Source organism: Scleropages formosus, chromosome 4, assembly GCF_900964775.1.
Source record: "Scleropages formosus chromosome 4, fSclFor1.1, whole genome shotgun sequence".
NCBI classification, from domain to species: Eukaryota; Metazoa; Chordata; class Actinopteri; order Osteoglossiformes; family Osteoglossidae; genus Scleropages; species Scleropages formosus.
Window position 1 is genome coordinate 25,496,417 of NC_041809.1, and position 23,632 is coordinate 25,520,048.

General features: G+C 46.7%; 1 protein-coding gene across 3 annotated transcripts in view; it reads right to left on the reverse strand.

The window, feature by feature from the left end:
- LOC108921268 (roundabout homolog 1-like) overlaps positions 1 to 23,632 on the reverse strand; it is an 86,536-nt gene that overhangs the window by 21,085 nt on the left and 41,819 nt on the right. For 2 of the 3 annotated variants that reach the window (XM_018730660.2, XM_018730659.2), the window contains exons 3-13: positions 13,412 to 13,569; positions 8,524 to 8,644; positions 7,320 to 7,458; positions 6,983 to 7,110; positions 3,952 to 3,960; positions 3,379 to 3,503; positions 3,090 to 3,261; positions 1,423 to 1,628; positions 701 to 782; positions 338 to 506; positions 16 to 182 (exon numbers count right to left, since the gene is read on the reverse strand). In XM_018730660.2, the coding sequence (XP_018586176.2) occupies positions 16 to 182; positions 338 to 506; positions 701 to 782; positions 1,423 to 1,628; positions 3,090 to 3,261; positions 3,379 to 3,503; positions 3,952 to 3,960; positions 6,983 to 7,110; positions 7,320 to 7,458; positions 8,524 to 8,644; positions 13,412 to 13,569 (1,476 nt within the window). The remainder of the gene's footprint in view (positions 1 to 15; positions 183 to 337; positions 507 to 700; positions 783 to 1,422; positions 1,629 to 3,089; positions 3,262 to 3,378; positions 3,504 to 3,951; positions 3,961 to 6,982; positions 7,111 to 7,319; positions 7,459 to 8,523; positions 8,645 to 13,411; positions 13,570 to 23,632) is intronic. The other variant, XM_029251010.1, reaches the window with a different exon arrangement.

Below are 23,632 nucleotides of genomic sequence, written 5' to 3' on the forward strand. Positions count from 1 at the left end.
ATCATCACTACAAACCCTGTGTCCTGACAGCGTCGGTGATGGGGCTGGGGTCACTCAGGCCATAGGCATTGGCAGCCCGCACCAGGAACAGATAGACAGCACCAGGCCTCAGGCCTCGCAAGACATAGGTCTCTGTCTTCACGTGTTCTGCTAGGGTTAGCCAGCTGCTTCCAGAGGCATGGCTGGAATGAGGGAGGCAGGTCAGCAGGAAACAGACTCATCTGGAATATCCATTTTCAGAAAGATGCACACATGCACGTAGCATGCATATACAGAACCACACACTCCTTCAATTTTTCCTCTCCTTGTCTCCTATCCCTCCTCCAGCATGACTCACCTGAAGGCCTCGATTACATAGGATGTCGGCGTAGCCCCACTGTTGAGATTGGGCTTCCAAGTCAGGATGACGGAAGTGCGGCTGATGTCTGTTACCTCGGGCTTGGTAGGGGCGCTGGGGATCAGGTTTGGGTCTGTTGGCCTGGCAGGGTGTACAACAACCCCAAATTCTGAGGAGGAAAGGTAGTAGATACAATTAGAGGGACTTCCCACGCTTTACTCAGTGAGGAATCCAGGGTAACTTCATTTACCCAGACACTGACAATGTTTCAACTATGTTGCAGAAGTACAGGGACCTAATATGTTTATGTGTTTACATTATGTGTATATTCTCTGGCTGACTAGACATACTCAAAGGACTCACCTTGCACTTCGAGGTGAGCCCTCCACGTGGCCTCGCCACTAGGGTTGGAGGCTGTACAGGTGTACATCCCCGTGTCACCCAGCTGGTGGTGGATAAAGATAGGATTATGAGCCAGTCAAAAGTGTCAGGAGGGGAGGCAGACACAGCATAAACACACATGCATAACGGGTCATTAATAATCAAAAGCAAAAAACCCAGCCACAACGCTCCCCCCAAGTCAATGTCACATGCCTCTGCCCCTCAGCATTTCAGATAATCAGCCTGTCATCACTTCAGAGTACAGTGAGATACAGGGGGCAGCAGGCAAAGTGGGGGGTATCTCCTTGCCAAAGTAATGGGATTTTTACTGGAGTGCCAGTTATTCCCCCCTCAACAGAGCAAACCCATGATGAGGGCAAATCACAGACCACACGAGGCTGCAAATTCAAAGGACAGGGCTGTAAACCGGGGTGCAGCTGTTAGGTAACAATTATTCATTTAAACTGCATTTCCATGAGCACAAAGGGTGGTTTTAAGGAAGGAGATTATGCCTGCATGTCCCATTAGTAACACAACGTAGATCTTTGTAGGCTTTATTGTTGGTCTACGGAGGTTTTCTCGAAGGAACCTATGAGTGGTACATACAAACTGTGAGAAAATTCATAAGGAGTCTCTGTCCAGCTGATTGCCAACTAAGCTCTATGCAAAAGTTTTTGAAACACGATCTATGTGCTGGGCCCTACCTTGGCGTAGCGAATCTGCAGTGCACCCGTGTCCAGCTGTTTGATGCGTGAGTCATGGGTGGATATCAGTGCCCCATCCTTCCTCCACAGGATGCTGGGCATGGGGGATCCGGCCACCTCACAGGCCATCGTGACCATCCCATCCACTGGTACCGTCTGGTTAACCGGGCCCTGCCGAATTACAGGTGGTGGCCGATCTGACACCACTGCGTGTGCAGAGAGATCATTGCTTCAGTGACTTTTGCACCATAGTTTACTTTTCAGTGTTTAGTGTTGTTAATGCATTACCTTTTTCAAATATGAGAAGAATCTGAAAAAAGTAGCCAGGAATCTGAAACTAAGGTACACAGGAAGAGAATGACAGATGGGAAGAGCAGGAAAGAGGTCAGCAGACAATGAGAGAGAAAAGAGAAAAACAAGAAACATAAAGAGACAGTTTTGTTGAACTGCTGCATTGTGGTCCCGAAAAAGAGCAGGTTACAATGGAGTGAATATGAAGAGGCAGGAGAACATGTGGGAGCGAGGAAGAGACAGAGAGTACAAAGGGTAAATGTGGAAAAAAGTGGAATGGGAAGAGAGAGTGGAAAACAGCCAGTGATAAAAGCACATGGATAAATGAGAGGGAAATTTCAAAAGGGAGGCAGAAAGGGGAAGAGAACACGTGTGCCAGCAAGCTCATGTGTCAGCGGGTGTGCGCGCGCGTGTGCCCGTCTGCAGGGAAAAGGGAGAAAGGCCAAATCAGACTTCTCACAACTGGAAGCAATTTCCTCATCATTCAGCAGCAGACGCCCGCCACACGGACCGGCGGTAATTAAAATAAAGCCATTCCGATCTTCGTTTCCCTGCGCCAGAGGACTCACGGCACTTCAGAATGAAATGGAATAATAAAAAACCACCTTGAACATGCCCCACGGCCAAGGCAGGAGGATTTCATTACTGTGAAAACAGCCAGCAGGGTAGAGGTGGGTAGTCGCATCAGGACCAGAAGCTCATGATCGGGTTGACTCAGACTGATGCAAATGACATCCCTGTTTCATTTACATCACATCTGACCAGAGGTGAATTACAGCAGTACATTGTGGCATCATTATTGGTGGTCAGCATTGCGCCTGCTGCCCAGGTAAAGATATGGTGGATGTAAGCTGGGATCTTACCTCCCAACACCCATATAATTTGTTCTTACTGGAAAGCCTTTGCTTTATGGACTGGAGGAGGCAGACATAATTACTTCATAGGCCTGGAAGGCGAATCCTGGCTTTTGATTCTGGTTTTAATAACTGTTATTGGAATTTCTTCCACTCTCTTGGCTCCTCCAGTGCTCCCCCCCCCAAACCACATACCTCATAGAGAAAACCTCTATCCCGTTCCTGAAGTAGTGCCATTGCATGAGATGGGGGGGGGTGAGTGAAATAAGGAAATCAGCAGGTGGAAGGTGATGGGGAGGAAGTGGGGGCATTACATTCTGTCCATGGCAACAAAGGAATCACACTTGCTTCAAACAACACACACTGCAATAGGAACTGGCATGCAAAAACACACATGCAGGAGAATCTATACTAGATCAGGCACCCAAGGCTAATACTACAGGTCAAAATCAGAAATAAATGCCTTGCCATGAGGTGATGAGTTACATTCAAAAGTATCTAGATGTAATATGGATCCCTCACCATCAGTGACCTCCAGCAGAGCCTTGGTGATGACACTGCCAGCAATGTTTAGAGCCTGGCAGCTGTAGAAGCCACCATCGGAGCGCTGAATATCGGTAATTGTGAGGTCACCTGTCTGTGACACTGAGAAACGGCTGGAGAGCTGAGGCGGCTGATAGGTGAAGAGCAGGTTCTGGGAGAGAAATAAGCACAGCATTTTTGGTTGTATGGTCAGTTCATCCTGTGTGCCATTGGATCAGTTTAACTCTGTGTCCCTGCACCCAGCACGCAGTGGTGCCGGGGGTCTCACCTGGCTTCCTTCTCTCTGCCAGAAGATGGCAGGCTGTGGGTTCCCTGATGCCTCACACTGGAAGGTGACCGTTCGGCCCACAGCTGCTACCTGGTTCCGAGGTCGCACCACAAACATGGGTGGCACTGGTTGAGAATGGTCCAGTTAGTAATCAGCAAAAAAAAGCGACTGTGCCTTTAATGCACTGAACCTTGTAGAAAATTTAAGAGAAAATAAATACTTTCAACTGAAAATAGCAGTTCATGAATTATTAATTTATACAGTACACAGCATCAATCACACATTTACTTACTAGTAAGATTGAAGATGTTGAGCAATGTATTTCAAATAAGATAAAAATGAAAAAATGCAAACGAAAAATTACACAACAAATAGGATTACCTTGCTAAAAGAAACATTTCTCGTTTTTACCCATTTAACTCCTTTGTGTCATGGCTGCCAAGAGCAACTGAAATATGATCAGTGGTGAATGGAGATGGAGCGGTGAACATGAAGATGGAAGGATCTGTGACAACATCCTGCTGCTGTCTATACGGCGATGGGTGGAACGATGATGGCTGATGTTCAACTTACCAGACACAACTAAAAGGGAAAATAAACACAGGAATGACATGTTAACGTGTGAACAGATGTAGACACAGAAAATAAAGACAATGGATGCTCAAGAGGATTAGGTCTCAGGCCTTGTCAGAGTAACAGCCCACATATGTTTGTGGTGCTGTCACAGAGCAAAAGCAAGACACAAATATATCACACGCATGTGCCAAGGGTTGGTTACCACGAGCTAGCACACAAATACATATGAGAGGCAGTACTCGTGTGTCATCTGATGTTCTGGTCCCAGGTGAGGCCCTGCACTGTACTGGTGTTGAAGTGAAACAGGTCTCTTAATCTCAAGGGTGCACAAGTTCACAGTCCTGTTTTCTCTCCTGGGGAAGTCTGGGGGTTTGCTAGGCTACGATAATGGCCACACAATGCCCTCTGTCTCACTCAGGCTCACATATGAAACCAGAACGTGAATGTTAATCATCACTCAAGGCACATAAATCTGTCTCAGGAAATCACTTGATTTAAGTAAATTGTCAGGCTACACAGCTGACATGGACAGAAAACACACCTAAATTCCTCCTCTCACCTGCAACCAGCTGCCAGCCCCATCGACTCGAGGAAAAACCATCCTTCTGTTCATGACCCCAAACCATCATGGCACATAAACCTTGCTTCAGATGTGTAATAAAGCCCTGCAAACAAACATACCTAACTTCCTGATTATGTAAATACATTTTCAGGATCCTGTCAGGATTAAAGCAATTAACAGGAAAGCTGTAACTGGCCCACCTGACCTCTGAACCTGAGAGGAAGCTCCACCAAGCACTGTGGAACTGGTGTCTTTCCCAGCTAAGCACCACCAGGCAATCACACATTTAGAGTGTATCCCAGGCAGGTGGGGGTCTTTGGGAACCTCTTGACAGACAATGGAGGTCTCCCACAATGGCTATCAGCTGCACAGCAGCTTTGTGTGTTAAGAAGGAGCCTGACTGAAGATTTGTTATAAACATACTCCGCTATAGTTTTTTTTTTTTTAAAAAAAAAAAAAAAAAAAACACCACATCCTTAACCTGCTCTAACCACCACCCCTGTCTATCTCCAAGCTTTACCCCACAACAGGTAACACAAAACATGACAATGCAAAAGTCAAAAAGGGAGAGCAAGGGTTCCCAAAACCAGTCCCTTCCATTAGTGAAGAAAATACAGATTAGCTTTTACATGTTGACATGTGGAACCTGAAGTGGATCCTATTTTACAGAAGGGACACAACACACAAGCTTCATTCTGCCCTCCATACATGTGCTTTTGTTGGCTGTGCCAAACCAATCATCAGCAGCGCGTCTGCCAGAATGAGACCAGGAAAACGGCACCTTGGACTTGAATCTGCAGCCTCTACAGCCTCTGCTGCCCTCTGTTATGAATGCCAGTGACAGCTGCAAGCAAATCTGCTTTCTTTGAATGTTGTGACTGCGGCTTATAGAGGGAGAGGCACGGTATCTCGGCAATCTGCAGGTAAGGATGAGGGTAATTTAGCTGAGAAGCACAGGATTTGGATTTGTTTTGATTTTCACTGCTGATACGTGATGACAGCTTAGGTCTTACAAAGACCAACAAAAGAAGATACAAGCTAATTATGCCATTTTTAAAATCTCTTTTTCGCAGACTCTTTTCAGCCTTCCATTTAAAAATTCTTCAAACAAATAGTTAAAATACTATATATAAAAATTTAGTAAACATAAATTTTGGCTAATGTCAGTGATACAAAAAAGACAAACTTGCCTCGAAACAAGCAATTTCACCTTCAGTTGTTTACAGGTTATAAGATGTCACTTTTGGAGCAGTAACAAAAGGCCATCATGGTCATATTTTATAGGATTATGTTAATTTATAAAAGAGACAAAAATGGAGCACACAACAATGTGTCTGTGCTTTTGTGTGTCTGTCTGCATCACTCTGAATATCGCCTCCTCCTCCTCGCCTCCCAGAGCTGAGCTCCTGAAGGAAGAAAAAATGTGTAACAACTGAGCCCCCTCCTAGCCCTCATCAGTCCAGCCATCCAAAGCTACAAGTATCACTCCACAGGAGATAACAACATTTTGTCAGACGGCCGTTTTGTTATGTCTCATTTCCTCTGGGGGTAATCTAACCCTCCTCTATTCACTCTGCCTCTGCTGACAAGCTGGCACTGTAGCAAGTTGGCAAAGAGCACGAAAAGAAAGAATGAGTGTGTGTGTGTGTGTGTGTGTGTGTGTGTGTGTGTGTGTGTGTGTGTGTGTGTGTATATATATCTGGATGTCCCTGTTCTCCCCAATCATCATTCCTTGCCTGGGTGCAGACCCTAAATTACCACCACTGCCAGCCCTCCTGCCTTTCCCAGGTCCTGGAATTAGAGTCTGTAATTAGAACCATGTCATCTCCCATCCTGGGACTGGGGCCGGCTTGTCTTTAATTAGGCTGGGCTCTTTCGCGGGTCCCTGGATCTCTGTAATGGGTGGGTGGGTGAAGGAGGGGGGGGGGGGCACAAAGCCCTGTGGCCCTTTAAGACATGCTACAATGGTAGGAAAACAAGCAGCTGGGCAGATTGGCTTCCTGCACATGTGGGCTCACTTCCTGCTACTTCCTGGCTAAGCACTACCTGGGACGGTAAGGTTTTTCCTTTTTGACATACCCATGCAGCTAAAGCAAGGATCTTGGGCTGGGGATGCTCGTGGGGCTCTGGCTTATTGCCACCGAAGAGGACAGCTGCACAGTGCTCCTCAGTCTTGGACATGGGGTGTTAACAGCATCTGGGCAATAGCAGCTGTTCCAGAGGACAAACTCGACCAGCACTTTCACCCTTTTCATACTGATAGAACCTGTTCTCACAAGCTTCGACAGAGGATAAACAATGCCACCCAGCACAGACACACGAGCGGGAAGACACGAGGCAATGCACTAATGTAAATCATGGGACACAATGGTGGGTTCACCAGTGTGTACCATAGCGGTATGAAGATAAGTCCAGATGTGTACAGATGAAGTCAGGTGCGCAAAGAGGTGAACGGAGAGCTCTCACCGTGCACAGTTAATGTGGCGGATGCCTCAGCCTTGCCCACCATGTTCTCTGCCACGCAGGTATAGGAGCCCACGTCTGCTGGTGTCACACGCTTGATGTTAAGGGTGTGGTCTTCCAGAATGTCAAACCTATAGCCACACAAACACACAAAATAAAAATGGGTATGGCGACAGATCTTCATTTTCACAAACATCCTCTTAAGTATTCTGCCTAAAGACTAGAGAAATTCAAAAATAAATCAAAAGTTGTCAATTTTCAGTTAAACCATTGGCTGTGGGTTGGTGTGCACATAAGGGCATTATTCCCTCCAGTCATGTAGATCCTGTGGGTCTCCTACCTCCCTCTGGGCAGGTCGCCATCCTCCTTACGCCAGCGAACTGTGGGCACTGGGTCGCCTCGGGCCTCACAGCGGAACTCCACACTCTCGTCTGCTAGAACCACTCGGCTGCTGGGTCTCCGGGCAAAACTTGGCCTCTCTGGGGACACATTATGCATGACAATAGGGTCAGCCCCGTGACAACTGGCATGCTGTTCCCTGGCTAAGCTCAGCATCCACTAATCATCAGCCTTGCTACTGCTCACCCAACTGAAACTCCCTCATAGTCAAACAGCCTAAAACATTGCTCCTAGCTTATATCAAACTGCCAAAAACACTGTTCCACTTAAACACTCTGAGACCCCCAAGCCAAACTCTTTGGATGAAAATACCCCAAAACTCAAGGGTTTCTGAATTAAACACACACACCAAACTCAAGCACACATCATACGATTGATATTCGCAGCCAACGTCCGTCTTTGATGAAAGAGGAAATACTTAAATTGCACAGAACTCATGGTTTTAATCAAAGAAAAGCTTTAAAAATAATCTAGAGAATCAGGAGATTCATATCTTAGTGCCTAATGTCCTGTGCTGCCCCTGCTCCGTCCCCTTCTGGGACCGCCTGCAGTATTTCCCAGCTCCCCCAACCCTCTCATGTTTTGTTTTTTCAATACTTCCTTGGAACTGAGAAATTCCACAGCCCTATGTATATCAAACTCACCTCGGAATTAAACTGAAACAGCAGCCAAAAAGGCCTCTATAAAACATCAGGTTGAGCAAGTCAGTACCTGTATTCTCAAGGGGGCAGAAAAAGTTCTACTGGCCTGGATCCTCTATCATCATTATTATTCTATTAGCCATAAACGTTTTCATTCAGCATTAAAAATATCTCTGATCTGGCGCCTGGCCCAAAGGATCATGTGATAGGAAGTCTGGAATGACAGGAAGTGTGTGATAACATGTGGGTGACAGAGTTTGTTTGTCTGCATCCAGTTATTGCACTCGGGGAGCTGAACTGGGGTCAGGGGTTACACAAAGGAGGTAACAAGAGATGGGGTAGGGGTGGGGGTGTGGGTGGTGCAGAGAGCAGACCAGACATACAAAGGGACCAACATACAGACAGACACATTCAAAGCAGGAATCAGACTCTCGGATAATGCACACAGTCACAGGGAGGGAACAGCAGTAGACATTTGTGGTGTTAAGATGCAAGCCAGCATACCCAGGACGGTCAGCTCGGCGATCTCGCTTTCCCTCTCGCCCACCATGTTGGTACCCACACACACATACTTCCCTGCGTCGCTTTTCCTGGCATTGGTGATCATCAGCTTACCCCCACGGATCTGGAAGAGAAAGAACACGCCCCCATAACATGTCAATTACAGCGCACCACAATGCAATGGCATCATCTGGGTGGGTATGGTTTCTCCAGCGGTCAAAATGTGGTCTCTCTGTCTCCAGCTGTAAGTGTTCCCTAGGATCAGGGGACCTGACCAGCATGCTCCTCTTTATTAGTCAGCGCTGATGCTTTTGGGCCAAAAGCAGCCCCTCAATCTAGGCCAAAGACAACAAGCCCAGGGTGTCACCAGAGGCACAGTGCAAAAAGCCACAGGAGCAGCCAGAGGGCATGAAATGGACAGCCAAGAAGCTAAAGGGCCTCAGTGAGCACCCACAATCCTTTAGCCGGCAGCTATAACAGACATGGGAGTCTTAATTTTTGCTGTGGGGCTTAATCCTGGAGGTTGTAAAATCTACTGCCCCCTCCATCTATATTGATGACGATTCACTCAAGCACCATTTACTGCACTCACTGCATCACCTTCACAGGCTAAAAAAAATTAATTTTTCAAAACGTTTGCACTGTGGGGAAAAAGTGAAACAAGAAAAAAAAGATGAATGGACAGCACATTTTTTCTGTACCATAAAGAGAGAAATAGAGGTGCATTGAGAGGCATAAAAGTCCATAAAAAGTTCTGGAGCGTGTCGTAGTACACTAGCCTGAAGTGCTCTTTCACTGTAGATCACAGGTTTCTATACTGGGCAAAGCTGTGAGAGCTGGTCTCATGGTCACAGCCAAACAAATTTACAAGTCCCCCCCCCATGCATGGCAAACATGAAGCATTCTGGGAAATCTCCACCTTGAGATACAGGTCATTTATAATTCCTAAAGGTGTTTCTTTTTTTACGATTTTGTTAAATTTATTAACAAAGAGCTGGAAGGAAGATGTTGGGTTTCAAAGTGATGCCCATTTCATTGTTGCCCTCCTCTGTCCCCCAGGGACATGAAAGCTTCTGAAGCGTCATCAGATTGCTGTTTGTTTTGGCAGGAGGGCAAAGGGCTGAGTGAGAAGGTGAGCGCTAACAGCTCAGTGATGTGGTGTTCACCAAAGACAAGGTCAAATCAGTCCAAGGTTGGGGTGGTGGACGTATACAACACCTAAAGGACCTGAACACCTTGCTAGTTGAAGGGTGAAGTAAGTTATGCTCTCTGCTCTGCAGATACAGCAGTGGTCTCCACACTCCTGCAAAGGTAGATATAGTGCACCCCCAGGGAGGATAAGGAGGACCTGTCTCCTGAAACCCATAACCCAACTTTCAAACACACACACACACACACACACACACACACACACACACTTTCAGAACCGTTTGTCCCAGAAGGGGTCGCGGGGAACCGGAGCCTACCCGGCAACACAGGGCGTAAGGCCGGAGGGGGAGGGGACACACCTAGGACGGGACGCCAGTCCGTCGTAAGGCACCCCAAGCGGGACTTGAACCCCAGACCCACTGGAGAGAAGGACGTGGTCCAACCCACTGCGCCCCCGCACCCCCTGAACTTTCAAACATTATACTCTAAATGTCCTCCCTGTGAAATCTACCACTAAATTTTGCCGTCAACACACGCATTCTGTACCTCCAGGAAACACACCCCACCAATGGTAGTTCCCACTACCTAACTGGCACACATGCTTTGGGTTCCCGCTTCTGTCATCTCTGTTGGAATCTGTCCCTATGACCGCCTGTTGAGCCCTTTAGCACGGACTCTAATGACCTCCTCCGCGAGACGTTCTGAAGGGATCACAAGAGGACTTTGCGGACAGTCCCTTTACACTGACCAAGAGGACGAGTAGTGCTTCCCAACTGTAACTGTCACAGATGTCACACCACGGACTCCTCTAGTCAAACACCTACAAATACATACACGCACCAATACACACACAGTGACTAACAAGGAGACAGAAACACAAAAATCCATAGACACAGAGTCTGCCTAACATGCTGACATACACACAAAAACACACACAATAAGAAATAAACAAATGGCAGGAGGTGAACAGCATACAGTCAAACTCAGACAAATCTGGATGTTACAGCCGCAGGCAGCAGCCCTTTGTTGTGAAAGCCTCATTAGGACCCCGCATCACTTGTGGGCAGGTCACACCCCGGTGAGGCATCCCTGTACACCAGCAGTGGCCAGAGAAACACCCAAGCACCATTCAAGCATACGAACACTGGAAATGGAGGTAGACAGACTGACAGGCAACTGAGCAGTGGACTCCTGGAAGCCATACATCTACTGAAGAGAAAACCAGTCCTTCAGGGCTGTCATGGCTACTGTCTGGAATCAGGACTTTAATTAGGAGACTGGAGAGTACAAAAGGAATACAAAATCTTTCCCTATGTTCCCATAGACACAACTCCCCCTCCCCAACACACACACACCTCACTTTCAGCAAAACAGAGAGATCTGGCCCGTCCATCATGAAGCCCCAGGTAAGAGGGATGAGGAGAAGACGAGATCGCTGGGGACCACTGATTTGTCATCGGCTGTCTCCTTCTCACTCACACACACACACACACACACACACACACACACACACACAAGCTGCTCACGCACAGGTTCTTACACATACACATCTCCCTCCTCCCTCTCTATCTCAGGGCTTAACAAAAGAAGCTAATGAGAAATGGTGGTCCAAACATGGAGACAGATATGATTTAATTTCATCTCAAACAGATTAGGCGCTCACTCCTTTTAATTAGTGAGTGTGGCTGCCAGGCACCAGACTCCAGTTGCTGCAAGGAGGCTGAGCCTTGTCGGACTCGGCTCGGCGTCGGACGCGTTGCTGCTGCCTGCAAGCTTGTTGTTTTAATGCTGCCATCCCAATCCCTGGCCAGCATGGAAATAGGCTTTCCAACTCGTGTAAATGGCACCCCAATTGTACTTATTAACGTCTGTCAGATGCTTCCAGGAGGTTTACCACAGGAGCTAATCAGGTGCAAGCTTTGTTCAAAGCCATAAAACCAAGTGAAGCAACCAAGGCCAAACAGCCTACTGATGATGATCTGTCTGCATGGATACCCTTCGGTGATCTTCCGTGTCATGAGCTAAAGGTGGAGGTGGAAGTGGTGGATGTGGTGAGCATGGCTGTCTGAGGTGGCTGAGACATGTCATGGTCACGGTGTTTCCCTTCCCGAGTTAAATTTCAACCTAAGTGAAGGTTGGATGGAATCCTGTCTGGTCCACTGATATGATTAATTCCAAAAAAAAAAAAAAAAAAAAAAAGGTTGTGGCACATATTTTAACAAAAACATACATAAGAAAAAAAACATTATGGTGCAGTTTTCCCCTGGGACATCCCCATTCGAGTTAGGAGAACTCACAGCTTTACTAGGAGATTCATTTACTACCACTTCAGCTTATGGGGCATTTCTTCATGTTCTTGAGGACCTAATTTCAATGTAACATTTCTCCTGACACCTGAGTGTTGTGAGACATTTATATTTACATTTATTAAGTTAGCAAATGCTTTTCTCTAAAGCCATATAGAGTTACTAACCGGTATTTAACTGCCAGCTGTATCCAAGGTGATCTAAGTTGCTAGACTCCCTAAAATTATTAAAACATTTATACTGCGGTGCAATGTAACACACACGGACACAAACACATGAACATACACACAAATGGCCATTTAGAGTCACCAGTGCACCTGAAACATGTTTTGAACTGTGGGAGGAAACCCACGCAAACAGCGGAGAACATGGAAACTATCCAGAGACTGAGCAGCGATTGGACCCCCGTCAAATCACAGAACCCAGGCACTTTGGGATGTCATGTCAATTTGTTCAGTGAATGTAAATTCATTTGCACGGTTTTAACAGATTTTTTTTTGTATTTACAGTCGTTTTCTTTTTTCCAATAAAGTTGGATTCATACATAATTTTAATGTATCTGTATTTTGTTTGTTAGTGTTTGTTAAGTGTGCAATGTGTCAGTTAGGGAAGAGCAGAACTAGCCCAGATATACAGTCCGACAACATTAAGAGCTGTTGAAAGGAAACTGCCCTGTTACATCATGATGCAACTACTGCTAACTACTGAAGTATCTGTGTCTACATTAATGGGATTTGGTGACATTTTTGCTTAAATGGTTTTCAGTTTTGGGGCTCCAGAACACATAAAAAGTTTGACAATTTAAACAAATAGTACATATGTCTGAGTTATGAGAATTCACCTTACAAAGGTCTTTCCAGGAACTAATTACTTTTGTAAGGTGATGGAAGACTAATGTGAAAAGAGGGAGAGGTCTCAGTAGAGTGGTCTTGAGACGGTCAAGGAAGGGCAGGGCTGACTAACACAGGAGCTCCTTGTGCACAACCTTCAATTAAGCACGATTAATTGGCGGCTCTGCTACCAGCAGTTCATTAATCATTTGCCGTCCACCACCCAGTCCAATTCCTCAGCCAGCTGGCTAGCTCACTTGTTTCATCAGTCTCCAATGTCTTCTGGAACTGAACACAACTACTAACATCAGGAGGACTGCTGGGCTTTCTTCATTCAGCTCTTTTCACAATAATTGACTTTGACTAAGTACTGGGAACTGTTGCTTGAGGTCCTCTGAATGATCACTGTCGAATCACACACACTTTTAGAGAGTGGATGCAGTGCAATATGGTTCAGCTGTAGTCGGTATGTATCACTGCTCAGTTGTTCCTGTTTTAGATATTTATTATTTCTCATGTCCAGGGTGGCCCGCTACCCCACCCGTGCGGTCACACGGCAATGACACCCATGCATACACACACTGACACACACACGTGACACCTCACCGTTATACGTTCATCTCGATCATCAACGTTGGCACCATCCTTCTTCCAGGAGATGGTGGGCTCAGGGTGTCCCCTGGGTGGTTGGCACTCCAGCACAGCTGGCTCACCCGCTGCCACCATCACATCTGCAGGGTTTTGCCGGAAGTCATCACGCAGAACTGCAGGACAGAGAGAAAAGCAGTGATGGGGAAAAGGCTATAAACTTTGGCTGACATGCAAAAACATGCAGAATACACCACAGCAGAACACCAAGGAAGCACCTCTACATTTTCTGTAAACCCCATGATAGAACCAAGGTCAGAACCATGATCTAGGATAAAATTAAACCAAGACGGGGTTTAAGATCAGAACTAGACTAGACAGCATGTAGGCCCAGATCTCAGCCAAGAGCGTTTCAAAGACAAGAGCAGGAAACACAAGAACGGCCATTCATGCCGCACTTCATCCCAGCTGTGTCACCGCCCTGGGGACAAATCATGCTAGTTGCATAATTTTACAACTATTCAGCCCTTGTTGTGCCACGAGCTTGACTCCCACCTTTCAACAATAGACTGACCTGCTTAAACATTAGCATTACCAATAGTTTAGCTATTGCCTAAGCGCTGTCTAAATCCTTAGGCAGGCAGAGAAATGTGTGTTGCACCAGGTCAATATTTCCCCTTGTTTGCCTCTTAAACATTCCAGGAAGATAATAAAAGAATAATATTTTGTAAGTGCCATAAAACCATCAGAGAGATATACAGGTGCTGCTGAGATAAAACAGCCATTAGCAAGCTGAGTAAACACCTTCCAAAAGCCTCTCTCGCTCTGTCTCTCTCTCTCTCACTCACTGACACACGCACACACACACGCACACAGAATGAGGCTGAGAAAACTCATAGACTTGAATGAATGTGACAGCAAGGAATTACGACTTGGACTCGTTCAGTCGGAGGAAGCGATGTTTGAGGACATCAGAAGTAATGCACCTGAGTATGTATGTGGAAGCGTTTCCTTTGAACAGGAGCCCAGGGACAAACATGGCTGGAGGATGCAGCAAAGTGAATTCAATCAAGCAGCCCAAATCTCTTCATAAAAATTCTTGCAAACTTTAATCCTCTGCTTTGAACGTTTCCTTTTTTCCTGCTGTTCTGCCAAGTCCTGTCCTGCTCTGCTTGCTGTAATTTGTGCTTTTAACTGTTCTGTGAGTTTTCCAGCAGTAGACAAGTACGATCCACTAATCACTCGCATATCGTCAAATGTAAAGCAAAAAAAATATTGTAAGGGACGCATTTTTAATATATATACAGTATATTGCAACAAAATGGTGTCACAGTAAAGTGAATTACTTTTAAATGTATGATAACCAACTTGACATAAAGATATGGAGTCAGCTCTGCGAAGGGGCAACACCACAGTTACCGTATGTCATGTTCGGGGCAGTACCGGTTTACCTTATCACACTGTACGTTATTCTAAGGTGCAAGGACAGGTGTGGTCCCAGTGTTCTGGGCTCCACACCACATGCAGCCCGTCCACTAGCCCCAGCGGCACTCTGGTATTACCTTATAATCAAAGGCAACAACGGAACCTGGAACATGCTGTGAGGAAAAGCTCGGAGAAGCAGTGAAACCCAGTTCTTCTCATACGCTCCTGAGAGAGGGAAGAAATCGTCCAACTTTTAGGGCTCATGGCACATGCACCGAATATGAGGGGACCGATTCTGCAATCTCGCTGATGCTCAGCCCAGACACATGGCAAAGGGGCAGGCTGAAAGTAGAGCCGCACACCTACAGTGAAACAGCTGTTGACATGCAGAACAGTCCCACACCGAATGACAAACTTCAAGTTCTGCAGATCCTCAGTGTGATTTTTCTTCTGAAGTGCAAGCAGAAAAGAGGCAGGAAGGGCTCAGATTCCTACTAATTACCCAGGTATAATGACTATTAAAGATGATTAAAGAACTGGCTATGGAGTACTCTTTAAGAAGCTCAACATTCTTTTCTGTCTTTTATAGATTGTTTATTTAGAAAGTATTTGGGACATGTCCATTAGGGCTGCTGGCATAAATTAAGTTTATGGCACAAATTAAGTATATCGCCAGAGACCCGTTGAGTGTTAAATAATGTACGGAATTATGGCGGAGACGGAAATACCTCAAGTTAATAGCAGTGCTGTATGTTTGTGTTCTGCAAAAGTTTCCTACTTGCAGCCTTACCCCAGATGCTGCCCACCAGGCTGCTTTGAACACAATGTGTTGGGTGGAGTGTTTTGACGCTACCTGTCTCCTATGGTGCAAAATGACAGTACAAATTTGTGGCCCTTTAAAATGAACCAGTATCAAAGTGATTGGACTTAGATCTTTGGAAAAGCTGAACGCTCAAGTCCGTGTTTGTACGTTTCAAGATACCACAGGTACCTGACATCCGGAATATAGTCTAGGTAAGTTCACCCAGCGGAGAAGTTTGGGTGTTCAGGAAGGCACATCATCTACTTTCCCATAGCAGGGAACTTGGCGGCTCTCTGTTGCTAGGAGACCTCAACTTCAGTAAACTTGAGAAGGCTCGGTCTGCTCTCCATTGATGAGAAATTGGAAACAGATGCTGCGATGTCAGATTAAAATGAGGATTGCACTCTGCGGCATGTTGCGGTGCAGTCGCTGGCGAAAACGAGGACTCTGCGAGTCCCCACCGGCTCCTGGGCTGAGGGCTGGGGAGGAGAGGAAGGCGGAGTGCCACGGAGACAAGCCAAAGCAGCTCAGCTTCAGACAACCACCGGCAGAAACGTGGTGCCTAGATTTCTCCATTCCAGTCACAGCAGGACAGCAGAAACAATGATGGCACCAAAAATTATTTCTTGCATGAGTTCCTCTTGGATGAAACGTGACAGAAGGTATAATCATGATTTTGTGCATTTGTGTAATATTTCTTTTATTGCTCCTACACTGTTTAATTCACTAACTAATCATTTATTGTGAACCAGAATTTAAGAATGGGCGATAGAGGATATTGGAAGTTGGAATTTGAACCATGATATGAGAAATGGAGAGCGGAGCGAAAGCCGAGGGCAAGAAGAGTAACTGTGTGAACGGAATCTGCTGGGTGACCAGTTTTCCCAGAGCAGTGGCCAACCAGGGCGGCTCGTAAATAACACCCAGGCTCAACACACAGCACAGCACAGACTGGCTTCGGGTTCGGCACTCAAACCAAACGCCAGTAATGAGAAAATACAACAGCAGTAATCTCTTCCACATGTTTCACATTGCAGAACCATCCCCCACCCCCCAACAGCACACGGACCTTTTGGACAGGAGAGAGGTGAGACGGCCGCTGGCAGGCACCACCCACCCCGGGGAACAAATTAGGGCAACCTTGTAATTGTGACCGCTTCTTCTTTTAGTCTCCCCTACAGCCGCTCCTGCTCATGTCGCTTAACTCCAGTACATCAGATCAAAGATGGAGAGCAGCACCGCGGCTGTCAGTCATACTGGGACACAGTGGTGCACGATACGAGCCAGCTGTCTGGGCCATGTCGTCACAACCTTGGAGTTGTGGCTTGCAGCTGCAGCTGGCTCCTCTCTTGTCACACATCCTCTTATGTCGTAACCGACTGATCATGGACACCACGAATGCTGAAATACCGGCCGTCGTCCACATGTGCGTATGTGTGATGCACCCAGGTCAAACAATGGAAGGTTGAGAGTGTACACGGGACCATGAAAAAGACCTAGACACAGCAGTTACTCTGCAAGAAACCCTCACTGGTGTCAAATACCATCGTGGCTCCACACAGCCAGGAGACACGAAGAGATCAGAGGTTCCCAGGCAAGCAGGGCAAGCGACCACCTACGAGACGAAAGGACAGTCGCGTCACAAATAAGTCAGTGAGTTGTTAAGACCAACTGGAAAATTATGGTTACAATGTGACTCTATTGCATAAAGAGAACATTAATGGCTCTGATGCAAAACTCTTTGTTTGTAACACTAATGCAAAACATTCCCACTGAATAACCTCTCGCCTCTCAAACACAGATAAACAGAGTTCAGCTGTTCTGGAAATTGCAGCTGCAATGATTATTTACCTTTGGTAGACCATTTGAATTCCACTTTTTATCTCCAAAGATGAATGTTACTGGTGCAGCAGGTCCAGGGTCAGACACGCGTTCTGCGCCCGTACACCAATGAGGAGAACAAATATCCCTGACGCAGCTCTCTTCAGAAAGCAATGTCTCTTCCACTGTATTTTAAAACCATTGAACTGAACTTATCAACTAGACCCTGTAACACTGACTGGATAATTTAGGTGTGCTGGTGGTGGAACAGGACAGACATATAAAGAGTCAAATGTGAAGAAGTGGATGAGTGACAGAGAAAGTGCTACTACACATACAATACATCAGATTTATGGTAAATACAAGCCTTTTCACTTGTTTCCTGTTGAGCTGCTGCATTGCTTTTCAGTAGGTTTCAGGTTCAGTCCAGATGTTTGTATTTAAAGGTCTTTCTTGCACTGAAGGCCAATGGTTGCTCTATATCATGCAACTTTTATTAAAAAATTCAGAATATGTCTTCCTGTGGACTATTTTCTATGCTAGCATGGGAGACAGTGAGCTGTTGTTCTTCACCAGCATCCTTTATATAGGACAGCAGTACTCTGATACCATCATGTTTAAACATGTAGTATCCTGTATGATAGGGCAGCTGGTGGCGTTGTGCCTGGGTAACTAGTTGTGGCCCTGCGAGGGCCTGGTGTCCCCTCCAGGGTGTGCACCCCCCCCCCAGTCTTGCGCGCCCACTGTCTGCGGTATAGGCTCCGGCTCACCGCGACCCCACTTGGGACAAGCGGTTATTGAAATCGGTTGGTATCCTGTATGATCCACCATTAACAAAAGCACACGTTTCCTCCTGACGAAAGCTCCCAGGGTTGGAAAGGAGGAGGAACTGATTCAAAGTTGCTGTGGCAAAGGTGTCTTTTGACATTGCAACACACACATACACACAGCTGTCTTCACAGGCCGTCTTGTTCCCCCCTTGCTGGACTGGCTTTTCCTCCTGAGCAAAAACAGCTTAAATGTAAACGGTACAGATGCATTTCACACAAAATGTTGTCAACACCGATAAACACGTCCAGGTTCCCTGGCATTAGTGCAGCACTGTGCTCCCCCCGCCAACGTCAGTCTGCTAACAAAAAGCTACCATACATTCTAGAGCCTCTCGAACCTCTCATCTGAGTGTGTGTGTGTGAGAGAGAGAGAGAGAGAGAGAGAGAGAGAGAGAGAGAGAGAGTCTAATGCCTTCCAATAGAGGTTACTCTTCATGCCTTTTGAGGAAGTGCAGCTCTGACAAGACCAGCACGCAGTCGGGACAAGATGAGCGAGGGGACTAAGGCAATTAAAACGCTCGTATAGCATTCCTCTTGATCTTTGTTTGTTCTTCAGCTCCATTAAAGCTATTAGTTTCAAATTTGCGGTCCATGTGAAAGGCTTCCTAATAAAACTAACGGCTCAGGATATGGATGAGTGAGATGAGAGGGTTGGGGGGGGGGGGGGGGGGCACGTTGAAGGAGGGGTTGTGTAGCTATTGCACAGAGGGGAAAATCTGACATTACATCATGCGTTTGAAATGGGACCTACTGGGTAACCAGACACGGTGGTTTATAGAGACGCTGAAGCATAAGAGAAGTAGAACCTCCAGGGGGAAAAGCTGCAACTGTCCCTCACCCCAAATCCCTTCAACTGACACCTCCACCCCCTCTTTCCTTCTTTTTACCATCCACCCACCCAGCCCTGAGGGACAGCGGGAACACTACTTTACTGCAGGGTCACTCGTACACTGTCAATAACATGGATTTGTACGGCTGGAAGAGACTCAACAGCGGTCCTCATATTTCTTTTGTTATTTGTTGTCTTTTTTTCTGCTCGTACAACACAGCGCTATTCAAAGTGATACCGATCCAGCGTCAAGCTTTTGTCTTCATGCCGAGTTAACACGTTCTTTTCCCCTAACTTGAAAACTGTAGCTTTCAGACCATTTCTGTGCCCCATAACAGACTAAACATTTCATTTTAAAAAAAGAAAGTTTGCAGTAGCAATCAGTAATTGTTATTGGTGTCCTTGAAATTTTAACTGCGTGTCAAAATTGTGGGATTTGTGTGGTGACTGCAGAACAACTATGCTGAATTTCAGTTTGATCATGTAGTCAAAAGCAAGGAAAGGCTTCAGATAAAGACAAATGAAGAACAAGAAGAGGACAACGGTAAGGAAGGAAAAACGGTACAGAATATGAGCAGAGAAGATGATTGAGAGCAGGTCTGAGCGAGGGCTATGTCCTTCCTCCAGTGGAAGCATGCATATCTGTTCTGAAAGTGGGGTGGGAAGTCAGAGTGCTCCTGAACAACATGTACCTCTCCATCCTCAATGGCTCCCACATGTTCCACATGGGCGCTAAGCCTTACCATATGGGCTGCCACAGGAAGGAACAGTGACCCAGACCGGAGGGCTGAAGCAAAAAGAACAGGAGGAGGGAGAGCAAGACAGTGCCCAAGAGAGGGACAAGATAAAGAAAGGAAGAGGACAGAAAGAGAGCGAGAGAGAGAGACGGGAAGGAAGAGACGACAAAAGAGAAAGGTCCAGGAAGACGGGGGGAGGGAAGAGAAGCAGAAGTGAGGGAAGAAAGAGAAACAGCAAATGGAAGAGAAAGAGAGTGCCCCTCAGCAGCACAGGCTCAAATGGTTGATTAATAATGCTGTCACCACTTCCAAAATGTGGAACGGCTGGGGTGGGGGGTGGGGGGTTAAAGAGGGGAAGCCCATCGGAGTTGCTGTAATCCACAGATTTATACTGCTAGAGGTAGAGAGGCGAGGGGACACAGGATGAACGACACACACCATTCTTGCATTTTGTTTTATGGGCTCCTGGGCTACTGCGGACATGGAAAACATTCCCAGAGCTGATTTAGAGCCCGTTCCCCTGAGCCCTCAGGCAGACCCACATCCGAGGGGGAAATTTAGGGCCACAACGTGCATGGACAGGACAATCTCAAATATGAGCGAGATTCACAGTCCTAGACTTCTTCCTCTTGTGAAACTCTGGACAGCTACAGCTTTGCAGGGGGTTTGACCACTGGGTCAGCTGTCAACTACTCAGCCATGAAATCACAATATACACTCTGTCACAATGTAGAGGATCCATGACAGCAGTCAATATATTATGATTTGTAAAGAAGTATACTTACATAAATATTGTACTGTACATGCTACACTACAGGTCTCACTCTACTGCACTGTATACAATATGAGAAGCATGACTAAAAAGCAATGGTAAATAGTGGTAATATTTAGGGTCAGTGTGATCGGCAGATACAGTGAAAGCAGATTAATGGTGTGGGTCCTTCACGCTGAAGCAGTCCTCTTCAAACCATGTATGCAAGAGGAGGGCATTTGAAAGACTACACACTGTGTGTGTATATGCATGCTTTTATAGCTCCATGACCTACGTGCAGGAATGTGTATGTGCCTGTGATGTTGCGTGACTGATCGCACTGTGACAAATGGATAGTAAAAGCAGCAGAGATTGACTGCTGGCTTAAGGGACTTGCAGGACTGACAGAACAGCCCACACCTGTTCGCCTCACCACCCCGAGGACTTTGCCTGGACCTCGCAATGAAACGACTACAGTGGTTGTGCACTGAAATGACTCCCACTGAAAATGTGGGAGGTGTGTGACGGAAAGACAAATTCTTTCTTCCTCTTAGGGGCCCACAGTTATTTTTATGTCAAAATCTGAGAACAACAAAAGGTATGATCACAATGCAGGATGTACTCAGCTGCACTGTTTTCAACAAAGAGCCAATCTAGGCAGAGACGCCATGTCACTTTTTAAGTGGCAAATGGGGGTGGGTGACTTTATACACAAAGAGGGGGGAAAAAAGAAAAAACACATGAATCCCAGGCTGGTAGGACGTGAGACATGCCCCGCATACTATACTCTCCTTGGCTCTGTAACCTCTGTTGCAAGTTGAAGAACGCGAACGGACGCAGTGCCTCTCCTCTGTGCTGAGTCCCATGTCTGCGGTTGGGCAGCTGTCTCCACCAGACCATCAGATACGAGCGAATCGGCAGTCACCCAGCACGGAAACATTAACAAAACGAGCCTGGAAGTGCACACGTTGGCAGCTTGCAATTAGAATTTACATGGCCCACATGCAACCTGACTCCACTGTTAACCAGGTTAACACACACACACACACACACACACACACACACACACACACACACACTCTCTAAACCACTTGCCCCATACAGGGTCACGGGGAACCGGAGCCTAGCCCAGCAACACAGGGCATAAGGCTGGAGGAGGAGGGGACACACCCAGGGCAGGACGCCAGTCCGTCACAAGGCACCCCAAGCGGGACTCGAACCTCAGACCCAGCGGAGAGCAGGACCTGGTCCAACCCACTGCGCCACCGCACCCCCCAGGTTAACAGATAATCCATGTAATTCTCAGGATGTGCAATGATCTCACTTCTGCATCTGGTAGTCTGGAAAAGTGCTTTGTACCACATGTCACCAGGGAAAGGATGACAGGATGTTAAAAGAAACTGCTCACAGGTAGTTAAGAGAGTCACCTTGATAAGCACCATCAGGGCAGGGGGCATAATTTCACTTGCTGTGGTTCATTGCCAACCCTTGGTCTTCACAATGCCATGAAACCATGAGCAGGAAAACCACATCCAAAGCTAAAACCTCCTTGGTTTGTATAAAGTTCCAATAACACAGAGTGAGCAAACTGTACACTGGCACGAACAAATCCTACAAAAGAAAAAGATCATGTACCTGCATAGGCTTGTGCTGTGCAGTAATCCCACAGCATTGCATGTCATGTGGACCGATCACAGAACATCACAGGTCAATTAGTGAGTGGCAGATGCCAATCATGCAACAGAATAGTAAAATCGATCAACAATGCTGACCAATCGATCAGCACCACTGGCCAATCACTTCGCAGCAGCAACCAGTCATGCAGGAGCACACTGCACAGGAGAAATTGTAATGGTAGGTATGGGCGATATGAGCGGAGGTTCACAGGGAGCTCTGCTGACATGTTCAGAGTGTCTCCTCTTGAGTCAGACTGTGTGTGCATTGACCCTTTAACAGCAAGAAAGAAATAAAGCCAGCATGACTTGGCTGTCCAGGTCCACACAATGCAGCATGAGGGCAGAGCCCAAGGTTGCAAGTGACCGTAACCAGCGCTGACAGCAATCTAAACAGCATTTCCACAGAAGCGGGAAACGCTCAGGGAAATACAACGTCATGTTTGTTACATGCTTGAAGATTGCTAGGATTTCCTTTCTTTAGAGGAGAAAAGCTCATGTCAGCCTTCCATCACACTTCAATACCCCATTTTCTTTCATTTCTTTCATTTTTTTTCAGTCAGAGGCAGAATTTCAAGAAACCCAACCTCAGATGTCCTGTTTCTTTTCAGTCCATTTTCCAACACGCCATTCCTCCCTGGCACGCCCACTTCACCCACCCCATCCTTCAGCCCAAATCCTGCAGCATCCTCTTATGCATGTCTTCAAGCCTGAGTGGCAGCAACCCGAACGTACGCCAATGCAGACAGAGGTGCATCTACTGATCCAGGAACAAAGCCATTCCTAACATTCCAACACTGAATCAGTGTTGCCCAGGATCACTTCAAGTGGCCGTGCCCACCACACATTCCTCCCTCCGGGCCGGGACGGCAGGGGACATGTGAATGTATGATTCAACCACATTGGAAATCTGGAATTCTACAGATGAAAAAACTGTGGAGTGGCTTTGTTCAGGGATGTTTCCAAAGGCTGGGGTTGTTAGATATAATTATCCCCCCCCCAACTCTTTGCATGCCACATTCAGTAAGAGAGGCTAGGAAACAAGGAGTCTTCTTTGGCTTGGTAGTGACAGGGACAGCACACCTTCCATGGAGGAAACATGGCAGAACAGATCTTCAAAGAGTTCAAACACTGAGTAGCCATACCTGTATTCATCATTGACCTTAAGATGGTACGTTTTGCAGCAGTTCTGTTATAAAAAAAATGGGCCTCCATCGTCCACACAGACACCCACAACATAAGCACTGGCATGGGTATCTCTTAGATTTACACACACACACCATCTGAAGCCGCTTGTCCCATACGGGGTCACGGGGAGCCGGAGCCTAACCCGGCAACACAGGGCGCAAAGCTGGAGGGGGAAGGGACACA